The sequence below is a fragment of the Gossypium hirsutum genome, chromosome A12 (assembly GCF_007990345.1).
Source record: "Gossypium hirsutum isolate 1008001.06 chromosome A12, Gossypium_hirsutum_v2.1, whole genome shotgun sequence".
NCBI lineage: Eukaryota > Viridiplantae > Streptophyta > Magnoliopsida > Malvales > Malvaceae > Gossypium > Gossypium hirsutum.
The window spans coordinates 16,408,727-16,436,707 of NC_053435.1; the positions used below are offsets into that span (position 1 = coordinate 16,408,727).

At 32.1% G+C, this 27,981-nt stretch overlaps 3 protein-coding genes across 4 annotated transcripts; 1 reads left to right on the plus strand and 2 right to left on the minus strand.

Annotated features, from left to right (window-relative positions):
* Positions 1 to 1,400: 1,400 nt before the first annotated feature.
* On the minus strand, positions 1,401 to 3,121 carry LOC107926612 (anthocyanidin 3-O-glucosyltransferase 5). The gene has a single exon (XM_016857508.2). The coding sequence runs from the start codon at positions 2,936 to 2,938 to the stop codon at positions 1,493 to 1,495; it is 1,446 nt and encodes a 481-aa protein (XP_016712997.1). The 5' UTR covers positions 2,939 to 3,121; the 3' UTR covers positions 1,401 to 1,492.
* A 17,837-nt stretch (positions 3,122 to 20,958) lies between these two features.
* LOC107926601 (NEDD8-conjugating enzyme Ubc12) lies at positions 20,959 to 22,690 on the minus strand. The gene is made up of 6 exons (XM_016857499.2): positions 22,268 to 22,690; positions 21,947 to 22,055; positions 21,702 to 21,780; positions 21,492 to 21,608; positions 21,255 to 21,408; positions 20,959 to 21,174 (listed from the first exon to the last, which is right to left on the minus strand). The coding sequence occupies exons 1-5, from the start codon at positions 22,374 to 22,376 to the stop codon at positions 21,271 to 21,273; spliced, it is 552 nt and encodes a 183-aa protein (XP_016712988.2). The 5' UTR covers positions 22,377 to 22,690; the 3' UTR covers positions 20,959 to 21,174; positions 21,255 to 21,270.
* Positions 22,691 to 25,887: 3,197 nt separating this feature from the next.
* Positions 25,888 to 27,909, plus strand: LOC107926583 (UPF0496 protein At2g18630). 2 transcript variants are annotated; one of them, XM_041084046.1, is made up of 2 exons: positions 25,888 to 26,302; positions 26,648 to 27,909. In XM_041084046.1, exon 2 carries the CDS (start codon positions 26,650 to 26,652, stop codon positions 27,820 to 27,822), a length of 1,173 nt encoding a protein of 390 aa, XP_040939980.1. In that variant the 5' UTR covers positions 25,888 to 26,302; positions 26,648 to 26,649; the 3' UTR covers positions 27,823 to 27,909. The 2 variants fall into 2 exon arrangements, with proteins under 2 accessions (XP_040939980.1, XP_040939981.1); XM_041084047.1 differs by having other exon boundaries at positions 25,905 to 26,302; positions 26,548 to 27,909.
* Positions 27,910 to 27,981: the final 72 nt, after the last annotated feature.

Consider the following 27,981-nt stretch of genomic DNA (forward strand, 5'->3'; position numbering starts at 1 on the left):
CCTTGTCCTATTTCTTCTTCTGTTCGAGTTTCATTCGTCTGTTCGAGATTTTCCTCACTAGAGATTTGTACTAACAAAAAATAGTGAAAGTGTTAGGTGATGTGAAAGTTAGTGATTAAGTAAACTTGTAAGTGAATGTGATATGTGAAGATAGTGAAAGATTACAAATTTTTATAAGTGGATTAAATGATAAGATATGTGAAGATGATGGTAAAAGATTATAAATTTTATAAGTTGATTAAGTGAAGATAGTAATAAATTTGTGTATAATTAAACAAAAAGTGCAAACATGACGTGAATTTAAAAGAAATGTTCACAAGAATGTGCGAAGGCTCTAATAAATAAAATGGAATTAGAGGGATATAACTAGCATGCATTGGAATTTTCGAGCGCTCTCCTGTTATTCACACTTCGATGCTTCTAATATTCGCATTTCGATGCACATGATATTCATACTTCGGTGCGCTTGATATTAACACTTATGTGCCTTGACTATTCCGTGTATCCCTCTTAGTCCTCTATTGCTTACTAAGGACTACACTACCTGAAGTAAAATTGTTATGTGAAGTGAATAAGTTCGTGAAGTGAAGTAGGCATGTGAAGTGAATAAGTTCGTGAAGTGAAGTAGGCATGTGAAGTGAATTAAATATGTGTAATTCTTGACAGGCAAATATTTAAATTTGTGACTTGTTTCATTGATTTAGTGCTCAATAGTATAATAGTGAAAAGATTATAATAAGACATAATGTGAATAAAAGTGTTAGAAATAAACTAATGTGATATGATTTACAGAAGTATTTACTAAGCTTTCATGAAATTTAATGCGTTATTTCTATCCAGTAATGTGTGGAAAGTGATCATGTGGAAAGGGCTCGTGAATGACTTACCGAATCACATCTCATCAACAAAGTAAGATGGTAAAGTACGAATTTCAATTTATGAACAGTAATGTGACATTTACTTAGGTAATGAAAGTGTTAAGTAGTTAGTAAAATGCTTTGAAAACAAGTTGTGTTTAAGTCATGTATAAGTCCTGAAACGTGACACCCTTTCACTTGGATTATTGATTTGACTCGGGTATATGGGTGTTACAGAAATGTCCACCAATATGATATTTATATTGTCAATCTTAGTTATTTACCTTCGTTGTCATACTTATTTAAAGTTACTTATTCAACTTAGTTTAAAATTGAATTTAATTGACATTAGAATCCAAAATTTATCATTTTATCAAAAAAAAAGACCCTAACATATTTGTAACTTCAATTTTAATTTTAGATACTGTATTAGTATTATCAGTAGAAGCTGAGATTTTAAAATTTTGAAGTTGGTACACATTATGATTTATGTTTGAATATATTTTTTATATTTAATTAAATTGTGTTTCGCTAAATCAGAAGTAGTACAAAGTGTGTTATTCTTCCAAAGCATATAAAAGTAGCACAAGTTTTCTTAAGAGACTCAGAATATAGTTTAATAGATAAAGCAAAGCTTAACGCATTAATTGAGCTAACGCTTTAAAAGAAGAACCATTGTGATTCCAAGCTTTTTCTCCACTCAATTTGAGTTGTTTGACTCTAGCTCTCATTGCATGCCCTTCTTCATCATCCATTAGCCTTTTCACCATCAACTTTATCTCCTCTCTTTCTACAATTTCCTTTGATGGCAATGTTTTGGATCGCACTGCTATTTTCAGCTCTTCTACCAACAAAGTAGCATTCATTCTCTGTTCTGCATATAGGGGCCAAGCTATCAAGGGTACTCCATGGGTGATACTTTCTAAGGTCGAATTCCACCCATAGTGCGACAAAAATCCCCCAACTGATTGATGCCTCAAAATTTCAACCTGTGGAGCCCAATCAGAGATTATCAGTCCCATATTGTTGCTCCAGCCCAAGAATCCTTCAGGCAAATAGCCTGCTAATCTTTCATCATTGCAGTCATTTCCAACGGTGAAAAATGACCCATGACAGGATTTTCCAACAACTGGTGTTCGGACCACCCAAATGAACCTTTGTTGGCTTAGCTCTAAACCCAAAGCCAGCTCTCTCATTTCCTCCTTTGTCAATATCCCCCCACTCCCAAATGATATGTACAAAACAGACTCACTCAGTTGCTTGTCTAGCCAATGAAACATTTCACTTTTGTTCGAGTCAATTGGTCTGTTTGGCGTTGTTACCATTGGCCCAACTGGATAGATTGGAGCCTTGCTGATACCACCCCAGAGCTTATCATCTCTCAAAGCTTCAAGCGTTGCTGGTTCCAGCTCCTCCCATGTGTTAAGCAAAATCCCATCTGCCATTGGGATCTTAATCCCCATATTTAAATATTCCAAGTATTGTTGATCAGATCGACATAACATTGGATCTACTACATCTTCAAGTTGAAGAGGCCTACATCCGGGGATAAACAAAGCATCCTTTTCATCAACGTACTCTCCCTTGACAACCTCATCGAGAACCGGAAGATATAAAGTCAAAGCAAGAAACCATGCATGCGAGGGGATGTAAACAAACTTGGGAATCTTAAATTGATCGGCGATGTCCATACTTTCATATCCGAATAAATCAACAATGAGAAGTGTTGGAGGGACACTCAAAGCAGAGACAGCAGATGAAAAAGCTGGTTTAATTTCACGCATAATAACAACTATTCGAGTAACCACCGCGGCATCAGCATGGACAAGGTGAGAAATATCGGGTGGTGGGAGAAGGATGATTCGACATAGGTTCAGGCTCATAAACGATTGGATTACCAGAGATTCTGCGGCTGATAGTGAAGGAACAACGAAGATGGTTACCTTGGAATTAGACAGAGTGGCTAGGCGCTTTGCAAGCTCCAGGACTGGAGTAAGGTGGCCTAAACCAGGGCTTGATAACAGTACTACGTGAGTCTCCAATTTACTTTCCATGTCTGAAACAAAAACAAGAGCCAGCATAGAAGAAAAGTCATGGTATTTTTATGTCAATAAATAGAGACTGATTTTAGTTTACAAGTGTTGGAGAATTCTTCTCTTTCAATTATCAAACAAATGTGGACTATTTTGGAGTGTTTATAAACTTGCTTTTCCAGCAACTGTGTTACACATTTTAAATTTCATGTAATGATATTCGTTTTCAAATTATCTATTCTTAAGCTCACATCTGTCCTTCTAGAGTAGTTCATTGCTATGAAAGGTTGATCCAAGTAAGAAGAGTCCAATTTTACACCACACAATTGATACCCTTTTCTAAGTATAACGATTGGCTCACAATCCATAATTTAATGTGTAGCTAACGGTTGCATATCAACAGAAATTTTGATCTCACTATTTTTCCTTTTTACTCGTTTAGGCTTGTTTTTTTTTTAATTATAGTTCTAAAATTTAAAAAGTTATAAAATAATTTTTTAGCTACTTGAAAATTTTTTATTTAAATCATTAAATTATTTGAATTTTTTTTATTTAATTCACCATGCTATTAATTATTTTTTTAAAAATTCAGTTAACGAGTTCCAAGCAACGATTCGATAACCGATACAGTGGATCAGCATCATCCACAAGTAGAAGAACATATCTTAGATCCAAGTTGATCTAATAATCAATGTCGGAGATCCAAGTTGATCCACATGGCAAACATAGATTAAATAAAAGATATTTAAATATATATATTAATAAAAAATATAATTTTTTTACATCAAGAATGAATATGAACATATGGTTGTTGAGATATTTTTAGTAAGTTCACATATATATTTCTATTTTTATAAAATATTAATTTTTAGGTTTTATTATTATAAATATATATAATATATATTTATAAAAATATAAAAGAATTACAATATTTTAGAAAACGTATAAAAATTTATAATATATAAATTAATAAAAAATCTAAAATCTATAAATTTATAAAAATATATAAACATATAAAAGAACTAAAAATTTCTAAATTTACAGAAATATATATATATATATAGATATATATAGATATAGATATATAAAAGAACTAAAAAGTATGTCTACATTAATTTTGAACAACCTTTTGTCAATGTTCACTCTTGATGTTAAAACTTTTTTATATTATATTAATTTATATATTTTAACTTTTTTTAAAAAAAATTATATATTTTTTAATTTCAAAATAATAATATCCTGATATTTTAGTTAAAAAGCATATAAACTTATTAACAAATATATCTAGAATGAATTTGGACAAATGTGCAATGATTTGATCTTCAGTGGTACAAGATAATGTAGTTTCGAAATCTCATTTTCGTAAACCGAGTCTGTAAATATAAAATAAGAATATTTAATTTTCATAAACCGAGTCTGTAAATATAAAATAAGAATATTTACAGAGTTATGGTGAGAAAATAATAGAGAATGGTCAAGTAATTTAGTCGATAAAATAGTTAATTAAGGTTCGGGGATTAAATTGTAAAAGTCCAATCGCTATAAAATTTTAATTAAGCAAAAGCTTGAGAACTTAAATAGCAATTATCCCAAGGACTAAAATAATAAATAAACCATTGTTTCTTATAGTTAGTGGATGATGATGACATTCTCCATTAAGTGAGATTAACTGTTAATTATGTTAGTTAAGCCATGAATTAAACTAGGCTAATTAATGGCTAATTAGGATATAAAGGTGAAAGTTAGTGGAGATTCATCATCTTCATTAGTTCACCGTCCACCATAGCCAGAAGTTGGAGAAAGTTTCAATAAACATACGACCTTTAAATTATGTATGAAAATCAAGCTATTTTTCTAGTATTTTTTATAGATTTGTGATCATGGGAGTTTGATTTAGCTAGTTCATGTATCAATTTGATCAATTGTTGAATTGTTAGAAATTTTTCATTGTTGATAAATTGATTAAATAGGCTTGGAATTGAAAGAAATTGAGCTTAGATCATAAAAAAGACTAAATTGTAAAGTTAGTTAAGCTTGTTTGTTAGCTTTGTAACATTGCAGACCAAATTGAATAAATGTAAAATCTATCATGAAATTACATTAGAAATAGAAATTATTAGGTACCTAATGAAAGAATATAAAGTCATATTTTAATCCAAAGCTAGGAACCGAAAGTTATGCTTATTCGAGTTTAGGGACTAAATTAAATAAAATATAAAATATGTATATATTCAAAAAGGGATTAATTAGAATCATGCATTTCATGGAATTTTTGTTGTGAGCCATTAAATGGTTGTTGTGTATTAATATATGATATTGATTGTTATATATATATATATAACTTTATAGAACTGAAATTTGATAAAGGTGGAGCTAGTAGAGGAAAAGTTAAAATTGTGGAATAAGCTTTGAGAAATCAGCTCGTTTTGTGTTTTTGAAGGTAAGTTCTTATGGAACTTACTACCGTTACATGTTTAATAGGTATGCTTGTGTTTGTTTTCATTATATTTGTCACACCCCAAGTTTAGCGAATTTGAGTTTAAGGCATAGGGCTGTAAAGTTATCAAATTGGCGTAGTTGAATTCACAACTTACAGCCTTCTAGCATATTAGAAAGTGGTCTATAGTAACTGCCATAGAGGTGATTAAAGGTTTTATTTTATTCTTATTTTGTTATATAAGAGAAGGGTATATCAAATAAAGTATAAGCCAGTTAAGTTATAGTCACATGCATAGTACGCCCAGTTCTTTTTAATACTGTGTTAGTTGGGTCTGGTAATGAGATCTGGTTAGGGGTTAACTGAATTGACTGGTCAAATATTAATTATTCAGGATTTTCATTTATGTTTCTCTCAGAAATTGTAGGCCATTAAGAATGACAAATTCTATATTCAAGCGATACTTGCCAAGTTCCATTAAGAGAAGTTGGTTATATATATATGGTTTGCGATAGAATGTGCAAGTGTATACAGTCGTTATCAAGTAATAAATAAGTAAAAGAGTAATTGTCTCTACAGAGATTGTATCTGTTAATCAAATAATTGCAAAATTATGAATTTACAAGTTGGTAAGAAAAACAGAATATTTTGAGGTGATGGATGTTAAATTAAATTAATTAACTAAATGAAAATTAATCTAAATGCAATGAGATGGTTAAGCAGCAATTTCCTAAGTTTAACAACAATAACATGAATAAACTAGAATAATTACAACACTTGACTCAATTCATTCCCATCATGTTTAAGAATGTTTCGGAAAAAATTTCATGGCAACTCGATTATTCATTAACTTTGAATCTGATATAAGTTCTTTCGAAGTCTTATACTTACAAAAACATGTATATTTCTATGTCCATATTTAACTAATGATTCCTTAGAATTTATGTTAAGTAACAGGGAGGGTTAGGTTTGAAACAATTTAATCATACAATTCTAAAAGTTATGCAAGGTAATAGAGCTTTTTTGAGTTATTATGAACCTTGAATTTAATTGGGTTAGGATCTAAATTAAGTATGCACCTTCCAATTATTATATCCATTAATTGCCATCTGGTTAGGATTGATCAACTAATTCTAATGCATTCAAACATATTTTAATGCATGAAATACATAAATGGTTTTAATTGGAAGCATGAACAACTGAGGCACAAAACATCATAAACATGAATCAAATGAATTTTATCAAATTAATGCAATCATTCCAGCTAAAACAAACTTAATTCATCATTGACAATGGAAAAATATCAAAATAATTTGAAAACATGTTGAATAACTAAGAACAATAATAAAGATTCAGGAAGAATAAACTATTGATTATTTTAGCAGTTCTTTGAAGACTGATCGTGGTGGCTTCCTGCAATCCTCGTGATTGTTCTTTCGAAAATTGATCCTCAAGGTGGCCAACCAAGAGTGGTTTTCCTCCAGGGAAAATGCTAGCTAAAGGGAAAATGGGGAAATGGGAATGCTTTAGGCATGGAAGGGAGAAGAGAAAGGATGGAGAATGTTGTGAATGAAGGATGAATAAAATGGGAGATGGGAGGTGGTATTTATACTAGAGGAGTGGCTTGGGATTTTTCTAAAAACAGCATGGATATCCCTTGGATTTCTCCCTTGCTTGGCCGACCATAAATTGTGGAGAGCGGGTTGAGTGGTTGCTTGATTCATGCTTGATTTTATGCATGAATCATGCAAAGGGTTGGACGGTTTTCAAAGGTTAAGTTTAGGGTTGATTTCTATTTTCTTTTTCACATATACAAAAACCTTCAATTCAAATATTCCAAAGCTCATTTGGTTTAATTTCCATGCCTTAGCTGATTTGGGCTCTTCTCCCCCTTGTTGAACAGTTTTGACAATCCAACTAGCTAGTAAACTAACCCTTCTTAGCAACCAACTTTCAACTGGGCTTGATTAATTTTTTTGGGTCAAATTTTTTGTGTTGCCCTCCACATGGAGTAGATATTAGCTCATTTCCATGTGTGTCTTGGCTCCCACGTTTATTTAATTCAGTGGTCCAACAGTAGCAAATTGAACAAAAATTAATATGTAACATAAAATAGTAAAATTATGTAAAATTAATACTTAATTTCATAAAATTACACATTTTACTAGAATTATGCCCAATGTCTTAATATGAACTAAAATGACTCAATTAGCTATTCATATACTCGAAATTTGCGTAGATTATAAGTAAAAAGGTGTTAAAAAAACTATATAATTTAGACGTATCAATATATAGGGGTCAAAAGTGTTTGGGAGGGAGTTTATTCTTCCTTCAATATTACTCTTTGTTTCTTTTTCTTAAATCTAAATATTGTCTCTTCCTCATTAAGCTAGAGGCTATAGTTCTTTATTTCATCATTAGTTGGTTTACCTCCTAGTAAGTAATACAACTCTACATGTTAAGTTTTGGAAGAGTAAGTCTATAAGAAATATATAAACAGTAAGTTGTAAGTACAAAGCCTTTCATGAGGATTATTTTTAGTTGAAATGTTAGCAATTTGCCTATAAATGGGTTTTAATGGTGAATCCATTTCCTTTTAAAAAGTTGGTGTTGTTGGTTCGTGAAAGACGTTCGGTGGATTATGACCTACAACAAGGTGAGAGTCAGTGAGTCCCTAATATCGACACCTACAAGTCATTCTAGATAGTTTTCTTGTGATTTATGTTCTAGTAACAATGCATGAATACTTGAATGACTACTAAAAATATATATACAATCTTGTTATAGTGTCCTTGTGAGTTACGTATGTAATAAATTGTATGTATGAGTGCATGTGATTCTGTGAAGAAACTATGTGTATGTGCCCGGGATGTAATACTCTGATACATGATTATGTGATGTGAGTCTTGACATCACAGTGGTATTCAATGAAGTCTATCAGGATAGTAAACACGAATTTCGATATGACAATTGTAAGGAAAGTCAATGGTCACGGCACATTTTGGAAAAAGAGGATGAGTTGCATTTATCGACTGGGGTTTTCTACGAGTCCTAAGGCAATGATGGGCAAACCTCACGCGAAGTGAGTTTAGGCAAATCTATATCACAAACACAGTAATTCTTGGGTATTTAGGTGGCATCTTTTTTAGCCTTTGTGGCTTATTCTGTTGGCCCTTGTGTTGTACTTCTATTTGGCCTTTGTGGCGTAATCTGCTAAGCCTATGTTGCATATCCTATATGTCGCCTTTGTGGTACATTCTATTTTACCTTTGTAGCTTACTCTGCTAAGTCTATGTGGTGAATTATGTATCGCCCTTGAGATAAGTTCTGGATAAATTCTGAGAAGTTCTTCGATAGATAAGTCTTTGATAAGAATATGATATCTCTAGAGTTATTTTGGGTTGATTAGTTCTGTTATATAATCGAATAAATCTGTGTGTTTAAAGAGGTTATCCACCGTGATCATCTGTTAGTTTAGAATCTGGAAGTATTTTTAGTAATAAGAGATAAAAAAGTGTTCATCAGTCTGATTTCATCTGTGATATATAGGGTTGGGAAATCTGAGTTGTTGGTATTCGCTATATATGAATAGCTTCATGTTTTGACTATAGAACTATCTAGTAATTACACCATCTGTCAATTTAGGTATTGTCTTGCTTTGTATCAAGAGTTGTGAGGAACATTTCTGAATGATCTATTAGTTCAGAATACATATGAGTTGTGTTGGGTGTTGAAATATGAAATAATTTGATTGGTATACTAATGATATTCAACTCCGCAAGGGAATCTGCCAAAAGTGTAGATATCTGTCAGTGAACGGTGTTTGTGAACAATTGTTCTGGAATAAACGATACAAGTTGTCTGAATAGAGAAGAAGAAGTAGTATTATCTGGTAAAATCTAAAATCAGCCAATGTGTTAAGTTAAGGATAATTTATTAAGTATGGTAAGTGGCGCATGGGTATATATATGTGTGTTTTGGACGATGTAAAGGTATCAGCCAAAGACAGATTTGGTAATCTAAATAATCAAGATGAAGAGTTCAACATGAAAAGTTTATGGGTAAATTGTATTTTCAAACTCACTAAGTTCGTGTAACTTATAAGTATTATGTTTTTGTTTCAGGTTATATCGTGTGAATGAGTTCGATAGGAGAGACAAGCCACATTAGGCCAACGAAGTGACAATCTAGGATATTATGCATACATTGGATATATTTAAATAGTGGTGTATTGTAGGATTATGTTCTGAGAGTCTGTCCTTAGCAAACTTCTAGTGTTGTAATAAGTTGTAATTATTCTGATGTATTATTTTATTTTTTAAAATACCTTTATTTAGTTCTTTAATATTGAACATTTAAATAAATAATGTTTTAAATAAAGAATAATTGTTGATTGTTTTAAAATTTTTCTAAGTTTGTGAAGTAATACCTAATATCTAGACCCAACAGATTAGGTCGGGTTCAAGGTGTTACAATATCTATGTTTGATCATAAGTTATGATATTTGTGGAAATTGACACACATGGCTAGTAAATGTGATTGAATTGAAATGAATAAGTGAATAATATTATATATGTTGTTGTATCTAGGAGAGTGGATCATTAAATGTATGAATATTCATTTTTAGATTCAACCGACAGAATTTGGAAATTGATATGTGACAGTACAGGGTATGAATATGCAAATATGAATGATTGATACCCATATGAACTTAGTAAAAAGCTAGGATACAATTGGCATGTCAATATGATCTTATGCGCGTTTGTGTATGGGATAGTTGATGATATTATGACAGGTTATTTCGAAATCCAACATCTGTTGCGGATTATAGAATACTCTTTGTCTCTATGAAGACCTTAGGGTGGTGGAGGGACGTATTTGAATATGATTAAACATTTGATGCCTATGGGCTTTGCATTTTGGTCCCTTGGTGTGGTATAGTTTATTCTCATTTGAGCTATCTTGGTGTCGTGTAGTTCACCCGCATGTCCGAGTCCATTTTACTAAGGTTCTATTGGGCAAAACTTGAAATTGAATCTTGAGATTAGAAAATGAAATAAATCGAATTTGGTAAGGTATTATGAAATGTGATTTAAATTGAAATGGAATGAACTTATGAATTGATGATAGTATATGAAATTATGATGATCTTCTATGTATTGGAATGAGTTGGTGATGTTTTGTACATGCTATAATGCCTAACACATTTGTATATTTATGCTTGTTATGCACTTTGTTGTGACATTATGTGTCAAGCTTTAACCAAATGTATGCCAAATCCTTTTGGTAGTAGCATGCTCATCTATGTGCAAGGTAAGTGTTGTAATTTCCATTTGAACTTACTAAACATTAAATGTTTATCTATCGTTGTTTTTCCTACATGTAGATCTCTAGCTTGTAGAACTCATCAAGCCAGATCAGTACAGATAACACACTATCATCAAGACGGTAGAAATATGTACATTTTGGTATCTCATGTTGTGGCATATATATAAGGTCTTTAATATGTAAAATGTCATCCCTAATTATGAATGATAATATTGGATTTGTGCCTATGGGTATGTGTGTGTTAAGCTTGATATATGGTCTAATTATGCCTAGTTTTTTGTCACGGATTGTGTGTGCCATTTGAGCATTTGGTTTTAAAGGTTTCTTAAGCCTTAATTGCATGAGTTGGCATGATATAATCAATTGAGAAGTTGGGATGAACATTTACTTGTTATGCTTGCCATTATAGGTCTTAAAAGTCAGCCATATTATGTGATTGATAGGGTGGAAACAAAAAGGGATTGAGCTTGTAGTAGATTGCTCTTAAGGTCGCGACACCACCATATAGATGTCGTGACACCAACCTTTAATGTCGCAATGCCAACTCAGTGAAGTTTGGAAATTTTACATTTTAGTCCTCAAGTTGTTATGTCAACCAACTGGAGGTCGCAACATCGCACCTTTGAAGTCGCAACTCCAACCCAAAATATTTTGAAACTTTTTAGTTTAGTCCTCTAATGGTCTCAGGTTATGAAAAGAGTTTTTGTAAGCTCGTATAGACCCCGACTAAGATAATACATTTTTTATGTGAAAAAAAATAATATTCTTTATTATTTAATATAATTTTAATTTTTTAAAAAATTATATCTGTCATGTGGCATATTGAGAGACTGTTACGTATTATAGATTAGAAGCTCCCTATTTCATATCGATCGCAAATTATTCCAGTTGATAAATTTTGGAGACCTATATTATATACCCCAAGTTTTGCTAACTAATTACCCACCAAAATTTCTTCCCGTTTTAATCTCTTGTCCATCATAAAATTCAATAAACTAATTTTAAAAAATATTTTTTAATATACATAAGATAAATGATACTAACATGCAACAATATGTTCTCTTGTGAATTAATCATATTTTTAGAAATCTTTGGTGAAGTATTTATATTCTTTCAAAGCAGTGGTCCTTTGTCAAAGATAAATATTTTTAGTATAATGTATTTTTAAATTAATATATATATATATATAGAGGGGAAATTATTTAGTAGACACTTAATGTCATTTTTCAACTTTACAAATGTGGTTGAGATTTTTCAATATACCCTTAAATTATAATTAAAAAAATAAGAAAATTAATATATTGGACATGTGGCAAAATATTAATCTCAATTGTAGAGTTAAAATTTTCCATCGAGTACACTAAATAACTATCCATATATAAAAAAGAAACTTTAAAAAGGTAAATTTGAGAAAGAAAAAAATAAATATGCAAGTCAATAATATATATTATGATTCAAAGTAAATAAAAATAAAATTAAATAAATATTCACAAATATGTAAGCCAAAAATTTATTTATCAATATAAATAATGTAACACACTACACTCAACCCGATTTAGTCGTCGAATCTAAATGTATGATGTCACATTATATTACCAAAGCAACTCAGACTAACGCAATACATTTCCACTACTCTTAACTTATAAACATCAAACAATTTAATCATCATTGCTATTTATGTACATGCATTATAGATGTCAATTGTATTTAATTAACAAGTCTCGTGGTTACACGAGGTCGACATCGGAGTCAAAATTCAAAGTAACCTATGCCAACATAGCACCCCATTGATATGCATCGATTTAGCTTGTATAAATACATCCAAACCATTCACGATCATAGCTTACAACACATCAAATAGTCATAGAAAGATAATATAACAAGCTGAACTATGCAAATAACTATCATCATCATCATCATCATATAACTAAGTTCAACTATAAGGCACCTTAATATCCAACAATACTAAAACATATAAGAAGTCTCTAAGATATCATTAAAACCTTGAGACTCTAACCTAGGAAATAGTTAAAAGAACACAAATTTGTCTGAGCTGAGTCTTGTACTTGGGATGCTTTACGAGTCTCTGTTATGAATAGCTTTAGTATTAGTAGACAGTAGTTATGTTGTTAAACAAGATTAGTTAAAGGGTTAATACTGTTAGTTAGTTAATAGCAGAGTCTGTATTAAATACACCCTCTAAACTCAGTTAATGATATGATAGAATTTTTCTTTTCTCATTATTGTTGTTGTTAACATGGTATCAAGAGCCAAGGTCTTCTTGGTGTAGAATTTTTTTTCTTTCTCTTTTCTTTCCATGGCCACCGAAACTGTTCCAGACACTATACCAGTGGTTGACACGCCTCGTCACTCCTCTAACACTGGGAAGGCTATTCATTCACAAGCACCTACAGTTCATTACTTCTCCAAACACGACACTATCAAACTTGCTGAGCACAACTTTCTTTTATAGAAGCATCAGCTTTTGTTGATTCTTGAGGGTTATGGTCTTGAAGGGTTTGTACTAGGTACAGTTCTTTCTCCTCCTCATTTTATCATTGGATCTGAAGGACAGGAACTTGAAATCCAGCTTTTCTTGTTCATAAGAAGCAAGATAAGTTTCTAGCTTCTTGGCTATTGTCTACTGTGACAGATGATGTCTTGGTCCATCTTACAATTTCCAAAACAAGTTTTAATATATGGTCGACCATTGAGAGAAGATTTAATGCAAAGTCTACCATTAAAATCTCGAGCATGCGCCATGCTCTATACTCGCTCAAGAAAACTAATCTTTCTATTAAAGAATATGTATCAAAGGTAAAGCATCTTGGTGATAATTTGACTGCTGCTGGTAGTTTTGTCTCTGAGCAAGAACAAGTGAGTGTCATCTTGGCTGGCTTTTCACTCGAGTTTGACTCTATTCGGGTGTTTGCCTCTGCCACTCATTTATCTCTTGACTTGTTGACTGAAATGTTGATTGATTGTGAAGGACGACAACTGGATCTATTAACAAAAGGTCCTTGCCAAGAAAATTTAGCTTCTCGACAACAAGACACTGACATTGGTTCGAAATAGCCTGTTGAGTCCAATCGATATTCTCAGGACCATAAGCAAGGCTACAAAGGTCAAGGTCATGGCTGGTCTTGTGGTAGGTCTCATAAGAATGGTCGAGGTTAGTCTTGCTCCAGGCTACAGTGTCAGTTATGTGGTAAGGTTGGACATATGGTTCAAACCTGTTATCACAGGTTTGATGAAAACTTCTCCGGTGTTGGCTCAACTAACTCGATGACAGTCAACTACCATCCGCTACATGGCAAAGGTTGTTCTTTTTCTGTTCCTTCTATGTCTCATTGTTGTGGGTCATTTCCTCAAAATTCATCCAGTCAGCTGTCTCTTTGAGCTCTTGCATCTTCTCCACCTGATCAGATATGGTATCCTGACTCTGAGGCAAAAAATCACATCACTCCTAATATGGAAAATCTCACAACTGCCTCCCCCTACACAAGTGCAAGTCAAGTGTCTATGGGCAATGGTGACTCTGTATCTATTGCTCACATAGGTTCTTCCAACTTTATGGTTGGGTTGAGGCTCTTACGCCTTCAGACTGTCCTATATGTTCCTACAGTGTGCAAGAATTTAAGACAGTTTGCTCAAGATAACGTTGTTTATTTTGAATTTCACCCTTATATGTGTTTTGTGAAAGATATATGAACCAAAAAAACTCTGTTAGTGGGCCACATGCATAAAGAAATTTATAGATTTGGTATCTCGTGTTCTGGTAGAAGTGTTGTTGTTCAAAAGCCCAGATTGCCTGTTCTTTACATTGCTCAAGTTTCTTCTCCTGCATTATGGCACAGCAGACTCAGCCATTCATGTGCTACTACACTTGCTAATGTTTTGCATACTTGTAATGTTTCTTTTAAGAGCACCAGTCTACCCAACATATGTACAGCTTGTCAACTAGGAAAATCTCATAAATTGCCTTTTAATTCTTCACAAACATTGTACTCTTCACCTTTTGAACTTGTCATGTCTGATGTTTAGGGACCAGCTCATGTGCAATCAAATGGCTTCTCTTATTATGTTTCTTTTATAGACATGCATAGCAGATATACTTGGTTGTATTTTCTAAAGTCCAAGTCTGAGGTGTTTCAGTGTTTTCTTCACTTTTATCGGATGGTTCAAGTTCAATTCAATCATTTCATCAAGGTGCCTCAAAGCAATTGGGGGGGAGAGTATCGTTCTCTGTCCAAAGAGCTCTCTCGTCTTGGCATCCAGCATAGGGTCACATGTCCCCAGACCTTTGAGCAAAATGGGTTTGCAGAAAGGAAACATAGACAAATAGTTGAAATGGGGTTGACTTTGTTAGCTCAGTCTTTTATGCCCTTGAAGTTTTGGTCCTATGCTTTTGCTCATACAGCCTATCTGACCAACAGGTTACCTACACCTATTCTATATCAAATCAGTCCATATGAGAAACTCTACAAGCATCAACTTGTTTATTCCCACTTGAAGGTATTTGGTTGTGCCTGTTTTCCTCATTTAAGGTCTATAGTTTAGGTCTGAGAGGTGTGTTTTTCTTGGTGTCGGTATCAATCAAAAAGGCTATAAGTGCCTTACTGGAGATGGTCGTGTACTTTTGTCTCATCATGTGGTTTTCGATGAGTCCTAGTTTCCTTTTTAGACTGGTTTTTCTTCCTGTTCAACTATAGATTCTATTAGGGTCAATCGTCAACGCTCTCATGTTCCTCTGGTTCTTCATACTTTTCTGCTGGTCCCACTTCTTCCGGGTTACTTAGGAGTTCTCATATGACAACTCCTACTTTTTCCGAGTTACTTAGGAGTTCTCCTATAACTACTCCTACTTCTTCCGGGTTAATTAGGAATCCTCCTATGCCTGCTCCTCCTTAAAATAGTCCTTCTCTTGAGACATGTTCTGGTACTTCAAAAGCAGCTAGTGTTTCACTAGTACGTACTCAGCTTGCCTCTTCTTCAAGAGTTATTACTGCTGTGAATTTGCATCCTATGCAAACTCGTTCTAAAAGTGGGATTTTCAAACCAAAAACATTCTCCTCTCTTCTGACTGAAAAGGAGCCTTCATCCATTAGTGAGGCTTTTCAAAGCCCTGTGTGGACTGCAACTGCACAAGTAGAATCCAATGCTTTAATTTTCAATTGCACTTGGGATCTCGTGCCTCTGCCTACAGGACGTCAAGTTGTTGGCTGTAAGTGGATTTTCAAAGTGAAAAGAAACTCAAATGGTTTAGTGGCTCGGTATAAAGGCAGTTTTGGTTGTTAAAGGCTATCTTCAAGAAGCAAGCATTGACTTTCAGGAGATTTTTAGTCTTGTGGTCAAGCCCACAACGATCAGACTGATGCTGGCTCTTGCTGTTTCACTAGGGTGGTCTCTCAGACAGGTGAACATCAATAACGCCTTTTTAAATGGTGATTTATAGGAAGACATTTACATGGTGCAACCTCCAAGGTTTGAAAAGCAAGGACCAGATGGTCAACAACTTGTCTGCAAGCTGAGGGAAGCATTATATGGCCTCAAGCAAGCACCTTGGGCTTGGTTTCATAAACTTAAAGAGTTTCTTCTCGAGACTAAATTTCAAGCATCTAAGGCTGACAACTCTCTTTTCATTCACAAGTCAGGATCCCGATTGATTTATATCCTAGTCTATGCTGATGACATTATTGTCACTGGAAATAACTCTCAGGCAATAGACAGGTTTGTTACAGAACTCAATAAACGTTTCTCTCTCAAGGATCTGAGGAGATTGAACTATTTTCTTGGGGTTGAAGTCATGTATTCATCAAATGGTGTCTTTCTTAGTCAGTAGAAGTACATTCAGGATTTACTTCAAAGAGCTTCCATGGACAAGTCAAACAGTTCTCCTACACCTATGGCATCTACCTACCATCTCTCTGCTCATGAGGGTAGTCCCATTGAACATGAGCATCTTTCTAGAAGTATCGTTGGTGCTCTCCAATATGTTGTTATTACCAGTCTAGACATTGCCTTTTTCTGTTAATAAGGTTTGTCAGTTTATGCATAACCCTTTGGATTCTCATTTTAAGGCTCTCAAAAAGGATCCTACGATACTTGCAAGGGACTCTGAGTCATGGATTGCAGTTTACTCGGTCTACAAAATTTTTACTAGAAGGATATTCAGATGCTAGTTGAGGGTCTGACTTAGATGATCAACGATCCACATCAGGATTTTTTGTTTTCTTTGGTAGCAATCTAATCTCTTGGAGCTCTAGAAAATAGCAAGTAGTCTCCAGGTCTACAGCAGAGGCAGAATACAGAAGTCTTGCTCATGTCACTACCGAAATGGTCTGGATTCAGTCTTTGTTGTCTGAGCTTTGTGCTCCTGTTAAAACAAAGGCATTGGTTTGGTGCGATAGTTCAGCTGCTGTCGCAGTTGCAAGCAACCCTGTCATGCATTCCAAGTTTAAGCACGTCGAATTGGATCTATTCTTTGTAAGAGAGAAGGTTGCATATGGATCCTTTCAAGTAGGACATATATCCAGTCAAGATCAGATTGGTGATATTTTGACAAAACCTCTCTCAATAGGTTTATTCAGCAAGTTTAAAAGCCAGCTGCGAGTGGTGCCAAACAATCGTGAAGTTTTGAGTAGGGAAGAAAGTTGATAAAGCTCGGGGCATGTTATGAATAGCTTTAGTATTAATAGACAGTAGTTATGTTGTTAAACAAGATTAGTTAAACGATTAATACTGTTAGTTAGTTAATAGCAGCGTTTGTATTAAATACACCCCTTAAACTCAATTAATGATATGATAGAATTCTTCTTTTCTCATTATTGCTGTTGTTAACAGTCTCGAATTTTACCAAAAGCCATCCTGAACCTGTTCCTTAAACAAACATATACCGTACATTGAGTATTGGATATTTAACAATGCTAACATAATTTTGAAATCAATACAAATAAACTGAAATTAACTTGAGCAAGGTAGGTAAAAATCATTGAATTACATAAGATTTCATGTTATCCAACTTTAAAACATTCGCAAGGTATTCGTTTTATACTCTTAAGTTTTAACTGTCAATAATATCAACGAACCCTCAGGGAATTAGCATATTGTTTCTTATAACACAATCGATATCAATATTTAAGTTTATAACATAATCCTTTATTATTTACAATTCACATTCGTTTTATTATTATGACCACTAAGTAACTCGAGTTTGAGGATAGATACATGGATCAATCCACCAGTACACTAATGCATGCGTTAAAGTGCTAGTCAAGCATAAATACATTGATCCCACCAACCACACTAGTATAACACACATAAAGACCTAAATCAAATTGACACACATAAAGACATAAATCAAATTGACACACATAAAACATTGAATATAACACGCACAAGATGCTGAATATAACACAAATAAAGCGTGGATCTCCCACCTATCAAACAGACCCTATGACATGCCAATTATACCCATAACTCTATCCAACACAGTTAATTGGGCATTCTTTTCTTTATCAATAATTCATTAAAATAAATTATAATTAAATGAATTGGCATTATCATCATAAGGTATCACAATCTCAAGTATATACAAATATATACACATTCCAAAATATCACCAAGATCGAGAAGTTACATTCATACGTACCTCAAACCATGTTTGACATCAATATTATTCGATTGTGTCACAAAACATTATTCAACGAAGATAACAATCAGATATCACATAGCACGCATAAACATATATTCGTTAAACATATCTTAGACATATTGAATATCCCATTATACACATACTTATTTAACATACCTCATACATACCAAGGAGTCAAAGATACACATACCTTTCAAACATGTTTATCATTGATGTTTCTCTAATTTCATTTACTTATTAAGCCATAATAAAACCATAATAAATAAATAAATAACTACCATAATAAATAAATAAAAACTACTCACATAAATTAATATATATATATATAAAAAAATTTACCTGAACGAAGAAGTTTTCGTTGATAAATTTTTAAGATACCCAAACCGTAAAATTCTGTTTGCTTTTGGACAAAGCTATCCAAAGGTTGTAAGTGAAATTTTTTAAAAGGCTTGACTTTTTCTAATTAAAACCGGCTCTATAGGTAACAAATAAAAAAGAAAAATATATATAAAGGAAATTTAAAGCCGATTCTATTATCATTGACGGACTGTGAGCTGTGTACGTCTCAAAATTAAATTATTTGTTTAAAATTGAAAAAAAAATCAACCTATGTCTTTTTTGTAAAAGATGACTACGATTTAAAATTTTTAAAAAATAAATTATTTATTTTAGGCTTATAAGTTCTAAAACCCCTTAACAGAAAAAAAAATAAAAAAAAAATTAATCAAGCCCATACACCAAATTGGCACCCAATTAAGTTCTTGTCATTAATCAAAATATCAATTAACCCTTACGCTAACGGTTTCTATTTTTTACCATGTTGATAGTTAAAATTAATTGACGAACCAATTTATTAGTGACACATGACAACTTTTTATTTTATATTATATTTTCTCATAAAAAATATTAAAATTGATATAAACTTTAAAAATTATAAAAATTTATAAGAAATCACACAAACTTATAAATATTATAAAAATTTATAAAATCTAATAAATTTTAAAAAGTATAAAATTGATAAAACATATTTAAAATATTTAAAATTTTGTAAAACTCAAAAATAAAATAAAAAATTATAAAAAATATATAAAAATACTAAAAAAATTAGAAATTATAAAAAAAATTAAAGTCTTAAAATCATAATAAACACATGACATCAGAACAACCATTGAATAATGGAAAGAGTCGTCAGGTCGTTAGGATCATGTTCATGTTGAATAAAATGTTCTCGATATTTCGCAAATAAAACGATAATTGCATGATCCTCTCTTTTTAATTGATAAATTGTTATTTTTATTTTTAAAACTTTTATATCCTACTTTTTAAGTATAATTTAGTAGTTTGGACCTTGAAAAGTTAAAAATCATGTGCTAAGCATGTAAGATACAAAGTTTTTTTTTGGTACAGTGAGATATTATCAAACCAAATTTCATTATTCAACTATTAGCATATGTCAGCAAAAAATATTTTGACCAAGATTTTCAGAATTAGACTGGTGGTCGAACCGATCAAGTCACCAATTCATTGGTTTGACCGATCAGTTTGGTTCCATGAAATAAATCATTAAAAGATAAAAAAAAATTAAAATATAAAACAATCTGATTTAACCACACAGTTCTTGACCCAATCGATCTATGGCTTTCTTTGGGCCAATAGCCTTATTGATTTCGGCCAACTAATTCAATTGGCTTACCCAGTTCAATTTAAACAATATTGATTATGACAATTATTCTCATTATCCAATAGTTGATCTAATGTCATGTGTTTATTTTTATTTTAGGGGTCTAATTTTTAAAATGAGGAACCAATAAATGAATTTTTGTAGTTTACATATATTTTATAATTTTATTAAAAATATTTTTTATAATTTATTAGAACTTATTATATTTTTATAACATTTATAAGCTTTTTACGATTTTTATAAAAAAATTATAATTTATTAGATTTTTATAAAGTTCATAAATCTATAATTTTTAATGAGAGATACAAGCTTAAATCAAAAGCTTTCACATGTCACCATTTGATTGGTTCATCAACTAATTTTAACGATCAACATGGTCAAAGAATGAAATTGTTAACGAAAGGGCTTAATTGATTTTTTTATTAACAGCAAGAGCTTAATTGGGTGCGAATTTAGTGCAGGGGCTCAATGGATTTTTTTTTTCATAAGGCCTCTTTTAACCTATAAACCTTGATTTATGATTTTTTTTTTGCTTGTTTATTTTGAATTAATTTGATGATGGATTGTATTTATGAAACTTGTTAAATAAAATTTTATATAATTGATAAGTATTTTTTTATTTGGTATTGTAAATTTTACATATATAATATTTTAACTGATATCACCAATATTTTTAAAATAATTTTTTTACCATTTCAATTAAAATTTCATTTTTATAAATATTTTTATCTTTAATCTCATTATTTAATATATAAAAATAACAATATATATATACACAGTAGACTGCAGCTAGTATGGTGACAATTAGTTTCGGGAAGAAAACTTCAATCATTTTCTTTGTTTTCATTTGTCTTGTGATTACTTGGTGACATTGTTACGTAGGAGACCAGGTTTTGTTTATGTTTTCGTCTCCTTTTATTCAAAGTCTTGAGAGGTGAAGAAAATGGTAAAACAGAAACCAAATCTTGTGTTGAAACAAAGGACGCAAGTTATTATAATATAGAAGGAGAGAAGCCCTTGTGTGAAAACCACACGAATCTTGGGTATTTTCAAATAAAGGTAGGGGTGCAGGGCAAAGATACACAATTACAAAGCTATAAGTAAAGGTTTTTCGAATATTGTAATTAAAAGGAGAGCTGCAAAGACGAAGTCCAATTCCATATAGAACAAGCACATGCGGTTTCCTGCTACACCAAAGCAAACAGCAACGACATCAGTATGAGCTTACGGTGAATGTCACATTCTAAAGCCCTCAGTGACATACGTTACACTCGCAAAAGCTAGATACACTGTGAGTAAAAGGTGTCTCCGATACGGCAACCCTTCATAGCCCATCTCACGTTAGACTCGAACAACTTTGGATCATCCCTCAACACTTGAGCAGCATCATGATTTAGAGGATCCTCGTAATTTGGTTCCTTCACACAAGATTCAAATATCATACGGATACAAATACTTGGAAAAGATGGCAGCAAATTCATAGAAATACAATAGCCATTACCGTAAACAGATGATATAGTCCATAGATTACTGTGTTTATATTGAGCACGGGCTTCCAGTCTTCACGTAAGATGTTAAGGCAAACATTTCCTTCCAAGTCAATATTTGGATGGTAGATCTGGAAATCGGAGTACAACACCAAACAACCCAGGTTATAACCAAAACAGAACATAAACCAACACGATTTGGGTACAAGGATCAGGGGACCTACCGTTGTCTTGCACTTAACTTTGGGTGCCTCATGTGGATAGATGGGAGAAACCTTGAAGGAGAACAAAAATGTGCCACCGCTGCGAAAGCAGCAGTAAGTTGGGCAAATTATTAAATGCGATAAGCCGAATTGTATGTGAAACAAGAGTTTTTCCACTTCTAAGAACAGATTTAACCAAAATATTATTGCTAGAAAACAACCAAGTTACTTGGTTTAAGATACGAGTCATGAAACAAAGCTCTTACTGATAATATCCTTCATCAGGTCGAATCGAAACCTCGAAGTTCATCAGGTCATCCTTTCCATTAGGAAATGCTATGCCACAGGATTGGGGTAGGTTCAGCTCAGAAATGTCTGCAAATTTAAGGCAAAATCAAGCATAACATTCAAATTGATTAACCTCTGATTGCCTAATTGGATCCTAGATCAAACCGATCCTCTTAAATCCAGTTGCTTCAGCGCTCAATCTCATTCAATCTTTAAGAAAGCTAAAGAATTTTGCAACAAAAATGAAGGGGATTTAGGGGGAAAATAAAATAAGACATGGATTGAGTAAACAAGCAAACCTTTGTGTAAACGCAACTCGCCCGCAGTTTGCTTTCTCCTGACGGCTTCATCCTTTGCATTTTCAGCAGTTTCTCTCTGCTTTTCTTTTACTTTAAACAATCGAATCATAGCTCCTGGCTCCTGCTAATAGGTGTTAAAAACTTTTAAAAGAAGCCATTAATCAGAATTTAGTAATGGAATCAAAATAATATCAATCAAAATCAGGGGTCCAAATAGCGGTGGCGCAGCGATATAAACAAAGTTCAAATCAATCGCAGTGAATGGCTGCCGCAAATAACAATGTAACAGAAAATAGCGGCGATAAGGATCCCCTATTCCCGCTTAACCGATAGCTTTAAAAAGAAATTTGAATAAAATTTTATATTAAATTTTTAATATTTTAAAAATACATATATTTTTTTAGTATTATATCAATGTTATTGGGAGCATGTTTATTTGACTCAAGCTCTCTATTTAATCTCTCAAGTAAGCTTTCTTAATCTATCATTGTGCACATGCTCTTTTTTATTTTGTATCAAAGTTTTTTAGAATAGTCAATCACTCAACAATAGTGATTAACTTAAAAGAGAATGATGACATATTAAGATATTTGTGGGCTTTCGTCATAAATATTAAGAATTCGTAAAATAATGTTAATATTTAGATTTCCACTATACTTTTTGTTTTATTTTATTTTTTGCAAATTAAGATATTAGTTTACAGACAAATAATTCGTCTTGAGATAGTATAAAAATATTTGGAATAACCAAAAGTATTATTTAACTGATTAATTAATTGAAATAACATTTTTTGTAATTATTTAAATAATTAAAAAATATTCAAATTTATCACCTAAACAAATCTAGCAATTATAAATTGTGTTTGATTGTATTATAAAACAATTATAGTAAGTAGTATTCTTCTAAAAGATAATATAATCTCATTTTCAAACTCTACTAAATGCGATTGATAAAATTTTAATATTTTAAAATTTTTAGATATAAATCTCAAAATTATATATGAACTTTGATTTAATTAAGAACAATACTTTTTTTTATTCATTTAACTGAGAATTTTGGTTGGGAAGAACATAACCCATGGTTTTAGGAGACAAAGTCAAGAGGCTTAAAGGGTGGGTGGGTTAGCAGTGGGAAAGGGATGGTGGGAGAGAGGGAAAGAATTAGAGTAAGGGGGAGGGATGGTGGGGAAGAGGGAGAGGGATGGGAGAGTGATGATAGGGGGAGGGAGACGAGAGAAGAGGATGAGAGAATGATGGAAAATGGCCGCTCCCTTTACATCTGTAATGAAAAATGGTTAGTGGTGATTGATTTTTTATTTTTCGAAAATTTAGTGATTGAGTTAAAAGTTGAATAACTGTTTTATCATTAAAATCAAAATTAGTAACTGTTGGTATTCTTTACTCTTTACTTAATTATTTGCACACTTAAAAAAACATTTGAGTCTTTAGTTCATACTTGTGTAAAATGGTCTTCTTTTTCATCTTCCATCATTGACTTTTTATATTTCTCGCACAGGCTCTTTTAAAGATTTCACGGTGATTAGCTTATATAATATTTTATTTTTAACTTGGTTACAATGTTAATGGGAATGATAAATAGATCTTTATAACATTTTTATTTTTTTTAACCAACCTAAATGTATTTTTATAAGAGTTGGTGTAGAATTGTTAGCACTATTAAAATTCTTTTATTGTGTAAAATTGTTAGTGCCATTATATTTCTCGCACAGGCTCTTATAAAGAATTGTTAGCATTCTAATTAAAGTGTTAACAAATGGATCTAAAATTTATAAATTCGAAAAGTAGAAAGACTAAATTTTTTAAAATAAAAATATAGAGATTAAATTTTAAATATACGAAGATTACAAAATTTTTGAACAAATTGTAACCTTTAAATTTTTACATTATAATTTAATTAAAAAATAAATAATTAACTCAACTTGTTCTTTTTATCACTATCAAGATATCTGTTTTTAGTCAAAACTTGACCACAGTGTTTTACATTATTTAAAAATATTGCATTTCTATATATGCCATTTTTATCCCTTAAATTGAAAGAAATCTAAATTCATAATTCTCGTAAGTGATTAGGGGATAAAATATTTTCAGGAACAAACAAATTATAATAATTTTTGTCTATATTTTCAGTCATTTTTTTATGTCTTACAATAAATTCATAAAAATAATTTTTATCACTATAGTTTTTTTTTATCTTTGATTAATTTGGTGTTTATTTTTATGAACCAACAAAATACTTATAATTTGATATAGAATAAATTGTCCATTTTTATCATCAATCAAACTAGATCAATAATCAATGTTCCTTTTTTTCATTAGTTGTTTAAAAGTTAAATCCTTCTTAAACGTGGGCAGAATTAATAGTTATAATAATTTCTATACTAAAATAGGACGGTTTGGATTGGATTTGATTTAATAGGGTGGAATTAGGGGGGAAAAATGGTTTGAGGTGGATTAGGTAAATTTAGAAAATAGTCGGGCTCAAGTTTAGTGTAAACCCACCTCGCTTTGCCTGGAGTATTTACAAAATTACCTCTCGTTATATTAATTATTTAGATTTAACCCCTAATTGTTTTAATTCTAAAACTCTCCAAGACTACTTTCTAAACTAATATCTTTAAATTTTTTATATAAAAAATGGTGTGAAAATGGGATTGGAGTTGGATAGTCAAAATGGAACTTTGGATCAAAATTGGACCTATCCCCTTGCTATCCCTAATTACTTCTATAAAAAGTATTTTTGTTATTAACGAAAGAATAAAACCTACAAACTAAGTATAGCTATCATTTTTTTTTATAAATGATATATTTTTTAAAAATATTATTTCTATCAAATTAAATTCTAATATTTTATTTTATTCTTTTGGTGTTTATGACACAAAATTAATTTTTAAATCACAATATTTTCTAAAATAAATTGTCAAATTAAATTTTAGGTTTAATTCTAAAATTCATCCTCAACATTTTGTGGTTTTTTCACTTCAGCCCTTAACATTTTTTTATTTCAATCTCACTCACAATTAAGGGTGAGCGTTCGATCGAATCAAGTGAAAAAATTTCAAATTAATCGAGTTGACGAGTCCTATTTTATCATCCTAACTCGATTTGAATTTTTTTTAAATCGAGACAAGTGAAATGAGATTCGAGTCAAGTCGAATCGAGTGAAATTGTTCGAGTTAAATTAAAAAATTAAACATGCCAAATTAAAATCTTGTTATAGTATAACTAATTTTATGCTAGAGCACATAAATTTTAAACCATATATATTTGAAAACTTTTTAAAAGCAAAATAATAATAATACTTTAATATGATAAACTAGAATACTTATTTAGATCCCAATATTATTATTCTATAATTTTTTTATTTTTAAATTTTTTTATATATATATTTTAGAATTTTTTTTAGAAATTTTATAATTTTTTAAAAATATAAATTTTGAAACCTTTATAAATATTTTAAATTTTAAAAATTATTTTATAATTTTTATTGAAAAAGATACTAATTTACCTATTTTTAAACTTAGCACGTCGAAAAGTTATGAATTTTGAATGTTTCCAAGTCTAGAAGTGATGTTTTTTTTTTGTGGAATATAGGGCCACATTGAGCGAAGTAGTATCTTTGAAGGTTCCGCCTTGTGTCCGGGCACTTGGCTTTGGTCCTAAAGCTTTCTAATTCAATTTTCTTTCTTTGACTTTTCTCATCATTCCTACAATCAAACCCTGCTCTCCTCTCACCCTTCGCACACCTTACGGTTGTTGGAAAGAATATAAGTAATAAAGCACACTTTTGACTTCATTCTTCTTATCTTTCCCCCTCTCTCACAATTATTTTCTCTCATTTTCCTTTCTTTTCTCCTCTCGAAATCCTTATCTAATGCTATTGGGTGCCTCCTTGAGTTCACTGGATCGTAGCAGCTTCGTTTTTTTTCGAGCTCTATTATCTGCTAAGGATTTCAAGAGAGAAGAAATCAGGAATCGAGAAACCATCAATTCTTAAGACTTTCCACTTCAAATTCAGGTAATTTTAGCTCATCCATTTCTGCGATTACATACGAGAGATTTAATATTTTAACCTTTGGGGATAATTATTTTGATTTTGTTCTCATCTCGATCTAATTGGTCTCCACACTTGGAAACTATCTCTGGGTTTTTATAATCTTACCCCCAAGCTTTCCCCCTTTATTTTTTTTGGTTAATTTGCTGTACTTTCAATAAAGAATTAGCTGTATTTGTTGGATTTATGAAAAGTTTTCATTGGAGAAGGGCATAGGAGACCACTTGATTACTGGGTTTTCACTTAAATTTGAAGTTTCTTCAGCACTGTAAACCTAGTTACTACAGTGTTTCTGGGTTTGTTGATCAGTTATGATGGGGTGCAAATCTAGCAAAACGAAAGGAGGTGTTGTAGAAGTATCTTCTCAAGGCAGGACTGATTCTGGGATTGAATCAGACTTGAGCTCCTACGAGGCTGCTTGTAGAAATGATTCGACTTTGCAGCAATTTGATGCGACCCTCCATCAACGCACCAACGATGTCATTGGCACACTGGCTGCTAATATGGGTGTTCAAGCTTTATCTTTTGACTCACTCAAAGAGGTCACTGGATGTGTTTTTGAAACCAACCAAGAAGTGGTGAAAATCATCTTAGAATGTCAGAGAGATATATGGAACAATCCAGACTTGTTTTCTTTGGTTGAGGAATACTTCGACAACACTAAAAAGACTTTAGAATTCTGCACTGCTCTTCAGAATTGCCTCAAGCGTGCTCGAAACAACCAGTTAATCATTCAGTTGGCTGTTAAGAATTTCGAGGAAGAGGTGGGTTTACAAGTCGGGGATGATGAGAGGAAATTTGTGAAGACCTTAGAAGAACTAAGGAAATTTAAAGCAGCTGAGGAGCCATTCACTAAGGAGTTCTTTATACTGTTTGATTCGGTCCGTAGGCAGCAGGAATTAATGCTACGGAAATTGCAATCTCGGAAGAGAAAGCTCGATAAGAAAATGAAATCTCTGAAAACATGGAGGAGGGTGTCGAATGTATTGTTTGTAGCCACTTTTGTTTCAGTATTGATTTTCTCCGTGGTGGCAGCAGCCATAGCTGCACCGCCTGTTGTCACAGCTTTGGCGGGTGCAATGGCGGTTCCTATTGGTTCGGTCGGAAAATGGTGCAACTGGCTTTGGAAGCGCTATGAGAACGAGATGCAAGGGCAGAAGGAGTTAATAATCGGAATGGAGATCGGTTCCTGCATTACAATCTATGACATGGAAAACATAAAAGTGCTGATTAGCCGGTTGGAAATTGAGATGGAATCTTTATTGCATAATGCTGATTTTGCAGTTAGAGAAGAAGATGCAGTGAAGCTTGCAATCAATGAGATCAAGGGAAAATTAGAAGCATTTATGAAAACCATTGAGGAATTGGGTCAACAGGCCGAAAATTGTAGCCGTGATATTAGGATGGCGAGGACGGTAGTTTTGCAGAAGATGATGAAACGTTCTGGGAATTCATCAACGGGTGACAGCCCGTGGGAAGTGTAGCAATGAGGTAAATTTCAGTGTGTTAATGTTGTAATAATTTTATGCTGTATTCAAGGTAATGAAATTGCTCCACTGGATTTGATCTTATACGTATAACAGTTACATTGTTCAATTTTAGACTATTTTCTTGTGTAGAAACAAATCTTTCTTGATTGTGTG

What these genes read in the sequence shown, in the direction of transcription:
- LOC107926612 (XM_016857508.2), bottom strand. Translation starts at nt 2,938, where the DNA reads ATGCTGGCTCTTGTTTTTGTTTCAGACATGGAAAGTAAATTGGAGACT.
- LOC107926601 (XM_016857499.2), bottom strand. Translation starts at nt 22,376, where the DNA reads ATGATTCGATTGTTTAAAGTAAAAGAAAAGCAGAGAGAAACTGCTGAA. An exon ending in CGAGTTGCGTTTACACAAAG is followed by an intron (nt 22,056 to 22,267) that starts GTTTGCTTGTTT and finishes TTAAATTTGCAG; the next exon opens with ACATTTCTGAGCTGAACCTA. An exon ending in CCTGATGAAGGATATTATCA is followed by an intron (nt 21,781 to 21,946) that starts GTAAGAGCTTTG and finishes CTGCTTTCGCAG; the next exon opens with CGGTGGCACATTTTTGTTCT.
- LOC107926583 (XM_041084046.1), top strand. Translation starts at nt 26,650, where the DNA reads ATGATGGGGTGCAAATCTAGCAAAACGAAAGGAGGTGTTGTAGAAGTA.